The sequence below is a fragment of the Leptonotus elevatus genome, chromosome 4, assembly GCF_054856555.1.
Source record: "Leptonotus elevatus isolate MCC_2025b chromosome 4, RoL_Lele_1.0, whole genome shotgun sequence".
In the NCBI taxonomy this organism is placed as follows: domain Eukaryota; kingdom Metazoa; phylum Chordata; class Actinopteri; order Syngnathiformes; family Syngnathidae; genus Leptonotus; species Leptonotus elevatus.
The window spans coordinates 10,359,398-10,373,022 of record NC_141242.1 but is presented as its reverse complement, the minus strand read 5'-3'; the positions used below and the strand labels follow the sequence as shown (position 1 = coordinate 10,373,022).

Sequence of the window (13,625 nt, the reverse complement as noted above, 5' to 3'; positions counted from 1 at the left end):
CTGGATCCCCAGTGGCACTACGCTGCCTCTCACAGGTAAGTCTTGATACTGCACCAGATATGGTGGTATGTGGTGTGCTGTGTTGCTCATCTCGAGTACATCACAAACTATTAGAAACTACAAGACTGATACTGAAACCTTGCAGTAATTCCACTGTGACAATGGCTGTGGAATGGATTTGGCGACAATTAGTGGACGGTGCAGTTAATACAGCCCATCCTGTCTTCTGCCTAAACAGGCTATCCAAAAAAAAACAGTTGGCCGGAGCTTCTGTGTCAGATGTCATTGTGGGGGAAAACAACTCTTGTGTCAAGGAATGCTGAATGTTCCATCTGAGTGGACTGCCACCATGACCTTCGGGGTGTAATTCCGCTAGGACCTCTTGTCAAAGTGTCAGTGCCCACCACACCACATCAAAAAAAAGGAGAAAACATCCAGAGTGAATGACAGGAGTCGGCTAGGGTGCTGGGTGTGCAACGGTACAAGTCTCCAGAGGAAAGGGGCAAAAATAGCGAGCCGGCTAACGATAGCATCTGGGAAATGGTGAAATGCATAATTGATAAAGGAGGTAACAATAGCTGGAAAGTACAAATTTTTCATGCTACCAAAATGACCAGACAGCAATACTTTGTTGCCATATGCCTTAGCTGTATTCTGCGTAAAAGGTTCATCATGACCCCAATGCAGCAAGTTTGCTGACTCTTCGTGTTAAAGACTCCGGCCTCCAGTCGTTATTAAGCACCAAACTTCCTTTTTCAAAAAGCATCCTTTTAGAAATATATTTATTTCCCGACCTGCGCCCAAGACGGCAGCGGCAGAGAAGGCGGTAAAAGATTCCACACCGGAGAGAGTTTCATCTGTCACACACATTACTCAACGGGATATCGCAAATGCACACACATACGCAAATGCTGTAAATATTTAAGAGAATCATCAATCATCGACTGACAGACGTCTTATTTCCGTCATGGCCTAACGGGGAGAAAATGAGAGTTGGAGCACATCCGCAGCCTTCTTACAACAACATCATTTTAAATATACAGTGCATCTATACTAAGTATTCAGTGCTTCACTTTTTCCACATTTTCTTATGTTACAACATTTCTCATATAAATTCTACAAGTAACACCCCATAATAAAATAAGATAAAACAAATAAAATCGAAATGAGCATGAAATAGTTATAACGCAAAATTCACGAATGTTGTTGAACCTCAGTCACAGCTTTTGACCCTCGGTCTCTCTCAGCACATCGCGTGGTTTCACAACTTAAACGTGTTTAAATATGCTATACACAAACACGTGCACGCAGAAACACACACATATGACACTCACCCTCCGAGATAGTCTGAGCATGTCATTTTATTCCGTATTAGTGAAGTGAGTGTCAGAGTCTGTCCATCAAGCACTACTTTTATTCCGGCGTGCTGTTTTAGGGCAACAAATGTAGACGAGTCCTGATGGTCACCTCTGACAGATGAGGTAATGATTAACTGGCAACTGCAACCACGGTGGTAATCGATAAGAAACACACCTCAGAGTCAGAGGCAGGGGACTAGAGTCACATGACTTGACAGAACCTTTGTCTGACTTACAGTAAATCAACAAGTCTTTGAAATGTGCTTGATTAAAACTTAGAAAAGACTCGACTTAGATTTAAAAGATATGACTTGACAAGTCTTTCAGGATCAACATTTTCAAAATGCAGTGAATCTAGGTTAACTCCACGATTTTGCTAACAGATAGCTGTTCAAACATTAACTAAGGCTAAGCTTTATGAACGTTATGCGTTACATTGAGAAGACAATTAAAAAACAATAGGCAATACAAAGACCGTGTGGGACCTTGTGAACGTGTTAGTGCAGCTAACTAACGCAAGTACCGACACTGAGTGCAAAATGGCTAATGTGTGTTGTGGCAGAGCAAGATTGTATGACTTCACTTGTGACTTGCTTGAAATTTCGTTGGGACTCAACTTGCTTCAAATTTTTCCTCAATTACTTGGGGCTTGCATAAAGCCTGAAGGTTAATACTCGTCACTTACGTACTTATGACTCATGTTTATGTGACTTACATCTGCAAACCAGCTAATGAGCAGACTACTAAACGGGCAACCTTGCAAGTTAACAAACCATCTTACAAGATTCTGTTGCCACACAACAAATGTCTTGGGCTGACAATATGACTACCAAATCGTCTGAACTAACTAGTCTAGTGACTGAACTAAAAGCACATGTGGCTTACCAACAAATGTCTTACTGGCTAACTTGCTAGGAATAAATGAGCCGACTAGCTAGTAGGCTATCAGGCAAACTACTGGACTAGCTTGTAGCTTAAATGTTCTGTCGTTAAAAACAAGCAGCTCAATGTCTATTAAAGTAACTGTTCAGTAAGCTAACAAACTAGTGGCTTCGTGCAAACGTTCTGGCAGCAAACTTAACTACACTAGTGGGCCAGAAGTATGAATTACAATTCAAGAGTTTTTCAACTAGCAATTTCCAGTTTTTTTATATATTTTTTTATCTTACTATTGCAATAAGTTCAAGGTTAACAGGAAGTTCCTCAGTGGGATTTTCTATCTACAATGAGGATTAACGATTGAGGCGGGAAAGAAAATGTTATATAAAGCACAGCGACATTAAAGTCAGTTGAAGGACAGTGATTTGGCACAAAAAAAGAAAGAATGAGACAGGCACAAGCATCTCAATCAACTACTACCTCAAATGTCAGACATTCCCTGAATGCAGCAAATGTCAAATGCTCTACAGGTGGACCAATTCGATGCTGACTCAGTCTCCGTGAGACACTGCAGTAAGAGCAAGTAGCGACGATTGAGTTTTTTCAGAGGGTTTATTTAGATGAAGGCAAACTTCCTGGCTCATATGGCTGGTCGGTGACCTGCCCGGCGGTCCTGGCTATGAGTCATTCCGCAGCTAATTCCCCCTGCCCCGAAGCAAAGACCACCGCCTACCAACACCGCCTCCGCTGCTGCTCACAAATAAGCACAAGGATTTTAAAAATAATTTAATAAATTCACATTTTTATTTGTCTGATAATATTACTTGATATCCGATCACAAATGTCCAATTTATTGCTGTACAACATTGCGTTAGTCTATTTTAAAAATGGCTGGTTTTGTTTTGAGACCACGCTCCCTAAATATGACCAGGAGTGGGCAATATTTCACTTCAGCTTGCACACTCAACATTAATGAAACGTTGACTTGAGATTTTTTAACTTGTTTCTGTTTAGTGTGTGTATAACGTTTTTATGAACTTTTAAAGGCATATTCAAGAACAAAGTGGGATTTTTAGGGCTAATTAAAGACTTCATTTTGCAAAACGTGATTGAAGACATTGCAGAGCAGCATGAATAACACATAGCCACAATGAATGAGCAGTGCAGCACTCCAGCAGCAGTCAGGGGTCTGTAGCTGCGACAGTATCTGATATAGAGAGCCAGACGTGGGCAGGGGTCTGCGCTTTGTTGGCTGCCACCCTCTCGAGGAATGTAGCTGGCTGGAAGGACCATGTTGGAAGCCAACCATAGCATAAATTAAAAAATGGTTGTGTTTGTTGCTTTTTGGTGTTTGGTGTAGTAAACTACATGACACAGCAGGAACAACAAACGTTTTTTTTTTGTCAACTTCTGCCACAGGTAAAACCGGTTTAGTATTTCGGTTGGAGCAGAATGCACAATTAACAAACCCGGAATAACCTGTTTGACCATAACAGTCACCAAATGACCTAGTAAACTCTCACGATAAACTATAATGAATTTAAATCAGGCTACACATCGTCAGACTCTTACCTAATACATATGATATTACATATTTAAACGCATATTACATATTTTTCACTCGGTATAATGCAGACCCTCAGCAAGGCCCAACAACCACAATCTGTATCTGCACCAAATTATACACCGAAGCAAATATTTCCCCACCTTTCGTCATAAACAGTCATTGAATATTCACAGAGAAATGACAGAAAATGTTGAAAACTCTTTCAATGTTCCTCGATATGCACCTTTATCCCGATCTGTGCCAAAACATTCCTCCTTGGTACAAGCTTCACCCATATACAAGGTTTTGTGGAAAATATGTTTTGGGCGGGTAATCCTAATAACAACGTCCTCCATGACCAAATCAAGGATATTAATGTTTATGATGAATGCCAAAAATGCCTTAGGAGTAATGCTGGGTTGGGTTGCAGCTAACTTGCGTCAGCGTCTCTACACACAGAATATGCAGATAAACCAATGAGGGGGCGGGTCCTCAGGCTAGCATACAGATGTGGCTTTCAATTTCAGGCAAAGCTTCGCTATGCCTTTGTACAGTATTTTGTTGTAGTGTGTATCATCCAAATCATAACCAGATTAGATGAATGCAGGATGTACAAAAAAAAATCACAATAAATGTGAGGCCCTCGCACAAACACCTGCAGTACACCACAGATTAACAAGAATCCAGAATTTATCTGGAAAAAAACATGACTTTTTTTTTTTTATCTTGTATTTCTTAAGTTTGTTTGTTTGCTTGTTTTCTTTGGGGTTTTCATTCACTGCTGCAAACATCAAAACTATGTTTTTAAACATGAAATATTTCACTGTATTTAGAGAAGCTATATAATTGATCACTTTCCGAATTGAACCACTGAAATAAGGCAGAAATAAAGTTTTTCACAAAATCCCATTTTCACTATGCCAGACTTTTGTTACATTTTATATACAATGTTTAAGCTTACAATGCGTTTAAGGTGTGTTTAGTAAGTTTGAATGTGTTGAAAGTTTGTGGGAGTTTTTTTTTAATGGTTAAATAAATTCAATGGTTTCACTTTATCACGGAGGGTCTACCTTGTAATAAACAGGGGTTCACTGTTGTGCTTTTCTAACCTTCAAGGTGCTCAAGTGCTCAAGAAATCGTCAACATGGTACTAGGGGTCATGAACCTGTAATCTACAGGTAGGAAAAGAACCACTCTACCAACTAAATCATGTTGCCCCAACTAGGATTGTAACAGTTTGTAAACCATTCAAAACAGACTTCTAGCAATCTGCGCCGCACTTTTAACCCGATTTGGAATGTCGGTATCTAGGTCGCATACCTGCAAGGAGCGTGGTAGAAGGGATATCCAGGCTGAGGGATATGATTGCAGTATCCTGTCTGATTCCACATGATGCTTCTATGTATTCCCCTACGAGTCCACAAGTGCTGTTTCTATTTCGGTGGTCTCACATAAATCAACGTCCAGCGAACGGCTCCGGAATGATGTCAACTGAGCCCACGCAGTGGTTTGCACACCTGGAATGGAAGTCCCTCCCTTCCCCCCTGCTCCTGTTTTTGGGACAAACCCACAAACAACTACTCAGCACAAACCCAGACAAGCGGCCCAGGTGAGGAGTGACATCACAAGCTCCCGTTGTGATCCCGTCGAGAGTCAGACGTTCACCACCCCCTTCCTCCCCCGAGGCTCTCAGGAGTAATCAGACGAAACAGCCGTCTTTGAGGTCAACCCCCGCCTGACGTCCATCCTCACGCATCCCTCCCGCTCCTCCAAAGTTCACGGAATGCCGCAAATTCATCCTGAATATGTGGTCTGGTTCGTCTTTTGAGCTGAGAACTAACCGCTGGCTCTGCTCCGGCTTTCCCGCCTCGCAAAAAAAAGCAGCGAGCGTCTGTAGCCGGAGGAGGAGAGGCGGGAAGTGGAGAGGAAAGAGAGAGACGGAGGTATACAGAGCGAGGCTGCCTTCCTATTCCTGCCTCGTGCGCTACTGACAGGATGCATGCCGCTGTGGGACGGAAAGGATGGGAGACAGAGATAGAGAGAGGGAGAGCGAGAGAGAAAGAATGGAGGAAGCGAATATGACAATGTTTACATGCCCACTCTAACTGTGACTCAGGTGTCATTTGACACCTGAACGCAAACACCTGAGCTCATCGTTTCTTGTCGAGCTTGCGTAACCTCAGCAAACTGTCTCAAGGTACAGAAGCATCACCTTTAAATGCTTTACCAGCAAAAGTTTCACTTCTAATTTGTGGAATTAAAGTAAAAAAAAAAATGTTTTGAATGTGAATCAACAAAACAATGTCTGGGCAGTGCAGTGGCCCAGCGCAAGGTTTTGCAACCTTTTTTGAGGCAAGGCATATATTTTACTTTAGATAAATGTCGCAACACACTTTAGGAGCTAAAATGTCACAAAAAGCATACCATCGCTACGTTCGGCGGAATCTTTACATCTCCAAAATCACTACTTTTCAGGAAATCAAAAAACACTATCGTACTTGAGTTGTCAACATATGATCTCATTACAAAATGCATGTAACTAAGAAAATATTTAGTTACAGTTACTTACTTTAGTTACAGTTACTACTTTAGTTTTTAGACATTTTGATGATTACAATTTTAGTTACCTCAACTTGCAATTCAATTTTGTGACTAAGCTAACTCAATGTACTCATGTGTTCGAGAAAAACAAATCTTCAATCACATACATACACACATCTCCACAATCAGACAATCTTGTTTTAATTAAGTATCATTACTGTACATAATCTATTGTTTGTGTGTTAGATGTATTCCTTAACTCATTCACACCCAACCATTTTCACTGAAGCAACTCCCTTGGCTAGATAGCTACGTTGATCTCTTGTACTCTGCTGCCACCTGCTCGCCGTTTTTGCAATAACTGCCATTGCTTTAAGTGACCTCTTCAGGCCGGAGGCTGCATCAAAGCCTTCTGTATGCTTGAGCATAAAAAAAACATGTTTTTATTTTTATTTTTTAAACATATAAATACGTTTTTGGGACCATGGCAATATTTGAATTTGAACGTTTTATACGGTTTTGGGAGCAAATGAGTTAAGGGTTATGGGCGTGTCTGGCACATTTTGTAATTGTTTGTTAGTCCTGTTCAATGGCTAAACCGATGACTGTGGCTTTCCTTGCCCACATGCAAGGTCATTACAGTCAGTGATTGCTCGTAGGTGAAATTTTGGCAAAACATAATTTATTTATTTATTTATTTTTTAAATCAACCACACTCAAAAAACAAAAAAATTGGGGTATTTAAGAAAGTTAAGATGCAACTGTTTCCATGCTCGCCAAAAATTCAACAGCTGACCTTAGAGCACGCCGGCTGTTTACCTCATCTTCCTTATCAATGTTACCGAAGCATTTTCAAGCAGTGCCTAAAAGGCCGTTTAAATGAGCCATCAGCGTTCTGTCTCTGTCAACTCCACCCCCCGCTGTGGTGTTTTCTTTTCATTTCTTGCCACACTCTTTTATGTTTTATTCATAATCTGCCACCGCCATTTTTTGCAAGTCCCTTGATTGGTAGACTGGTCCTTGGTACAGAAGATTGGAAGGATGTCTGCACTTGGTTTATTAAAACGAAGAAGCAGCGATTAGACATGGTCTGATTACTGGTCTGACGGTTTACTGTGGTTTCAAAAAGTCAAAGTTTTAATTATCACGAAAACTGCCTGTCACCGGCAATGAGCTTTTCAATGCTTTCTTTTAGGAGACTTGTAAGCAGCTACAATATGATTGGCTGCTTGCACCGATCACTTAACTAGTCGCCTCTTTGAAGTTAATGACGAGAGGCTAGCCACTTTTTTTCTCCTTCTGAGCAGAGAAGGGAGGGATGAGGAGTTACAGGGAGTGATGGAAGATGAAGGATGGCACTAACTCCATCATACTTACGGAAGCCTTTTTACTAAGTCAAACAACATGGTGCCAGTGGGTACTTGTTAGCCCCTCCCAAGGACATTATGAGTAGCCCGCCAGTCTGTTCTATAAAAAGAGCTCACCAGTGTTGGGACACTGTGACTTACTAAGAAAAATTAAAACAGAAGAAGAATGTTAATCTTTTTTCTTTCAGAGCAAAACAACACATTTTTAAAATGTTGGTGGGGGCTGAAATGGATTACATTTAACCTTATTTCAAAGCAAAAGACTGATTTGAGAAACGAGTAAATTAAGTTACAAGCTTGGTCATGAACATGATAAACTTGTAGGGCAAGGTACCATGGTAAAGGAGAACAGAAAGAACGTAGCATGGTAAAGGATTGACCTTCCAGTTAAGCATGCGACAGGTGGCCGATGAGCTAAATCCAGGTGTGTGGCACACTTGGACGGGACTAACTTGCTGCAAGGTCGACTGTCCTACACCTGGCAGGAGGCTGCTGACATCCTCAGAGCTGCTGCACCATCCACTAATACTTTTAAAACTCTTTGATGAGATTGACGCTTCCTAAACCGCCGTGCCCTGGGGATGTGCGAGATTAAAAGTATAATGGCAGTACAATAATTAGATTAGCTAATGGCATTCCCTGTGATTGACTAGTGACCAGTCCAGTGTGGACCCTGCATCCCGCCCACAGTCAGCTGGGATACACTCAAGCGTCTCGTAAGTCAAGTATTATATTTTATGTGTTCTATATCGCTGCAAATTCCATCCATCGCAGGATTTTGCCACTTGCTATCGAATGAGAACGACATCACAAGTGTCTAAGGGCCCACGTAACAGCCAATCACAGCTTAAACACATTAAACAGGTGAGCTCTGATTGTTGTTACCTGTGCCCTTAGGCACGGTTAGGAGCAAGCAGAAAATATGGAGGGGGCATTGGGTCAAGATCCACACACATGGTGAAAAGAGTCATACACCCCCGGGGTCGGTGAGGAAGTGCACTGTAATTGGCTGATCAGAGTCAGCCAGAAAGTGAAGAGGAAGATAGGAAGCAATTGCCAGCTGGGAGGAAGCAGCAAGACGAGACATTGGACGGGATGAAAAGGAAAAACAGGCTGCACGGGGAAGCGGCGATAGAGCTCCCCGCTGTTTGTTTTTGTCTGTAAATGTAATCCTGACTGCATCTAATCTGGGTTGGAAAACACATGGGAACGCAGCCCGTTATCCAGAAGCCTCATGGCGGTAGGAGTGCGACTGAGCCAGCAGATGGCTTATGGGCCCATCACATCTCAAAGTCCCCCCTCCCGCCCACTACAACACACCGCCGCTCTCAAGGTCACACCTGAGATCTACACTACAGGACGCATTAACAAGCACGCTTTGGGAACAAGCCAAACATCCTTCAACTTTGTTGTTCACTCCCGGAGGAAATTTTCTGCCAGTGTTGATTTCCCGGGTGCAGAAATAAATAAATTAATTAATTAAATCTTCAATGATAATGATTTAAAGATCATTGTCAGGGATGGGAAGTTTGTGTACACCGTGAACAAGCACAGTGCAGCTCAGCTTCTTTTGAGTCCGGTGAAGGTGACATTCTAGTCTTCCTTTATCAAAGCAAAAGATCTTTTGTCTTCTTATATCAAAGTTATCAAAGATGTCCGCTAATGTTAGAGGGCATGTCTTCTGCAAAGATGTCGCAACTGGCTCAACTTTCATTTTTCCTCAATGACTTCAAATGCAGATGTAGATCGGCCACACTCCTGATTCCATTAGGCAGCGATCTGGAGTCTGTCCCAATTGACTTTAGGCAAAAGGCACAATATACCCTGCCTGGATTGGTCGCTTGTCAATCACAGGGCACACACGGAGATAGACAACCTTTCACACAGTCACTGAGCACAAACAGCACCCATATGACCTGCATCAAATTCAGTCGAGTGTACCTTCCATGGCAGTTCAATCCACAATCCATACATTTCTCGTAAACTATCATTTTTTGAAGTTACTGAGCCATAAACTGTCATTTTTGGCTTAATTTTGTCCTTTTGATGCCCATACACACATTTTTTGTCAAATATAAATCACCATTTAAGACGTTCCTCCCTTATTTCCTCTCGCCGCTGCCTGGACTCCTTCCAGAGGAAAACCTGATCATCAATCGCACTCTCAACCTATTATTAAGCCCATAGAGGGGAGTGTGTGTGTATATGTGCGTCCATACGCCTGCAGGGTTTGTTGAACCCGATCCCCAGTCACAAAAAAACACATACACGCACACATAAAGGCTGTGCTATTAATAAAACTTCAAGTGTACACCTTCGGGCATCATCACACTGGTCTATCCTTCCACACGACAATCTGACACGACAATTAGTCCACATCTTAGTCGTTTTTTTTATATTGGGTGCAGGGTTCTGGATCAGTTCTTGCTTGCGTCTGATTAGCAAGCATTGAAGAACCAGACTCCAAATGAGATTATTGCACCTCAGGGCAAGTCTCTGAGTTATTTAATTTTCTGATAGCTGAAGGGGCTATTAGAAGACTGGTTTATTAACATATTTTAGCGGCTGTTGTGCATAACTTATTAGGTACATTTGAATATGTCCACAGTTGTTATTAGACACTCGCGGGATACTTTATTAAGTGAACCGTAACATAGATTCACTCTACAGTGATACCCTGATTTGGTTGTTTAATGAGACAAGATAAAACAACTTACATGCTCTTTATCCTCAGCGAAGAACGACTAATATCATTGCCGCTTATGAATGAGCTGAAACCAGCTCCATGTACAGTATATCCATATGTCCGCCCTAGTGAGGATGACATGGATGGATGGTCCTGATTTGGTGTTCATTTGCACTTAGTTTTCACAGTGTTGAATGACTCCACACCGTGTATCATGTTTCCAATCTGCAAATAAAGTGAAGCAGCCATCTGAAAATATCTCGTCTGTTGATTGAGGTGAGTCATGATAATCGTGATGTGAAATTTTCATACCGTTACTTCTCTAGCATTACCGGTAGGTTCGTGATGGATTACTGCACATTGCAAATTGCATACAAATAACTCCCAGCTGGCTGGTTGAGAGAATTATTCCACTATCTACATGAAAATTAAAACATTAACAACACAACATTATGCTTTTATCAACTACGACATGAGAGCCCTGCTTGTAATTAGTTTTTTCTTTTTACAGAACAAGCTCCTGCCTCCATTAGGACGTGTCACAGCTCAAAAAATAATAGAGAAGAGCAACCCCTTGACCACACACTGCACCACACGCACCTGTGCCCAATATAAAAAGAGCAATGTCACCTGTGGCACAACTGAGTCTCCCTTTCACTTCTTCATGCACACCATTTGATGAGGCCCTCTTGATATGCGAAGCGAATTCGGTCCACAGGGACGGAACAAAGCTAATAACAATTCTGCAAGCAACAAATTGGACTCCAGCGGCAGTAAATAGCAATCGAATATTAAAAAGAGGGCTAACTGGAACGTACACAGAAGTCCGGCGGGTTTACGCGAACGGAGGCGACAGATAAGTGCAACAATCAAATTGCAATGCTGGCGCTTTTATCGTAATGACATTGTCTCATCTGCGCGACTGCCGCATAATGTCCGTTGTGTTGATTCAGTCAGAAAAATAATAGATAGCAGTGTTCTCTTCGTGAAAACATGGTGTCCTTTGGGGTGTTGTAGAGAGATTTTTTTTAATTTTATGCCGATACTAATATTTAGCTAAATAAAATTCAACCAATTAATCATCCGGTACAAATATAAATAGATAATGAAAAATAAAACTTATTGCTGGCGCCCTCGACGCTTACAACAATAAAGACATGAATTACAGGCAGAAAATTGGACTGTTTTACAATACGTCGGAATTTAGTATTTAATTTTACAAATCTGCAAAAATTGGCCGATTTTTGGGGGGTATATTTAGACATCATTATCTTTGTCTCATGTTGTAATGTGCTAATGTGTAAAGAAAACCAGGAAACGAAATCTGCAGTAAATGAAAAAAAAAAACTACTTTTGACCATTTTTAAAAGTGCTATTGCGAGCAAATTATATCAGCCAGCCGATTAATTGTAACTTCAACAACTTTTTGGGAGAACCGCAATATCGAAATGCATTGGTTTATTCCAGAATGGAGTAGCAAATACTGGATTTAAGATTTTTCAAGCATATGTACTTGAGTAGTTAATTTCTGACCACTTGTTACTTTTACTCCTTCCATTTGGTACACTTAAAGTAGCACTAAGGAACTTTTCAACCTTAACTCTTCTTGATGAAACATCGACTTAAAACTAGTTGAATGGTACCTTTGCCATGGCCTGGAGGGTCTCTATCATTTTTACTGGCACTAAGCAACTTTGAGGAGGATGGCAGGAACACCCATTCGTTACAAAGACGAAAGTCAATTTGAATGTTGACTCATGATTACTGCTTTGCTGGCTTCAATTCAATGTTCCTATTTAGACTTTGGCCAACAAGGGGCGGTACAATGCAGCTCTGCAGAAATACGGTACGGCAGTGTGGTACATGGCAGTGGTAAACACGTGGAAGCACATCAGGATCCTCTTAACTTCATGGTTGCAGTGCCCCAGCAACCCTTTTACTCCTCTAATGGACTGCTTTTTACCGCTTGCGTCATTTTGTCGCCCTCACCAAAAAAACATCAGAATAAAAAGCAGACAGCTGGCCCAGATAAAAGTGATTGTACGTTAATGTGTTTGGAACATCAGCGCATGCGGTCCAAACAGCACTCAGGACCCACATCGGGTACCTGCAAATCAAAAATTTGCTGGGCTATTGGAGCAGTTAATTCTGGTGCCTTTTTGCCAATAAAGCAGCAACCATGCAGGAGGAAAATCCATATTTGAGACAAACGTAAGCAAGTGAAAACCTCCGCTGCTCTTTTGATGAAATCTATATTCCTCTGCCGGTTTGAACGAAGGGTGGAGTGGGGTGGAAAGTGATCAACTGCCAGGCGACATGGCGGCAGTTATTAAAGGTGTCTCGTATGAGGCCATTGAGCAGCTCCGCCAGCCTTCCAAATAATTGACTGAATCTCTAGGACACAAAAGGCACAGCCCCGCCTCCCTCCATCCATCCATCCATCCATCCATCCCGCCCTCCAGCGAGAAACAGCCGGAACAAAAGACGAGCCAAACATCTTGTTCTGTGACGCTCGCTGCTGCTTATTTACACACCAACTAGCAAATGATTTCGAGTTTGAAGGAGCCTGAAAGACACTTGCTTTTGTGAGTAAAAAGAGTGAAATCCGCGTCTGACACCACATTTTAGGATGAAATTGTACAAAATGTTACTATATAACAATCAGACTTCTTTTTTTATGAATAATTTGGCTGCGGGTCTAGTAAAACAGTGCAGCTACCACTAATAAGGAACTACATGCAAGAATTATATAGGAAATGACCCAAAATGTTAACCACTACATAACAATGAGGCTGGGCTTTGTTTTGTAAATATGGCCCAAAAGACGAAATTGTAAACGTGTACAGAAAGTGAGCGTAACAATGCTAAACAATTTAGTAGTAAATTGTACAAAATAATAACGACCGTACTGTATAATATTTAGACAGAACTATTTTGAACCCTCAACACTGCAAAAAATGCACTCCAAAATATTAAACAGTTAATATTGCCACAAAAAAATTATCCAAGTACAAAAACAATGGAAAAAAATTCCCTCAAAATAACTCAATACAGACATTAATAGGTAAACCCCTAGCAACAAAAGTGAGTACACCTCTAAGTGAAAATCTTATAATAGCCTAGGTCATCTTCATGTAGAGCAACAGTTCTTTTCTTTTTTTTATCCTATATTTTAACATCCATCCATCCATTTTCTTAACCGTTTATTCCTCACAAGGGCCGCGGGGGTGCTGGAGCCTATCCCGGGG

At 41.4% G+C, this 13,625-nt stretch overlaps 1 protein-coding gene across 12 annotated transcripts in view; it reads right to left on the bottom strand.

Moving 5' to 3' along the window:
* LOC147175462 (pleckstrin homology domain-containing family A member 7-like) overlaps positions 1-13,625 on the bottom strand; it is a 72,829-nt gene that overhangs the window by 46,767 nt on the left and 12,437 nt on the right. The window contains exon 1 of one of the 12 annotated variants that reach the window (XM_086073566.1): positions 5,104-5,775. The exons of 10 other annotated variants lie outside the window; for them this stretch is intronic. In XM_086073566.1, coding sequence (XP_085929692.1) covers positions 5,104-5,174 — 71 coding nt within the window. In that variant the 5' untranslated portion in view covers positions 5,175-5,775. Of the gene's footprint in view, positions 1-1,334; positions 1,432-5,103; positions 5,776-13,625 lie in introns of those variants that run through there. One more of the 12 variants, XM_086073569.1, reaches the window with a different exon arrangement.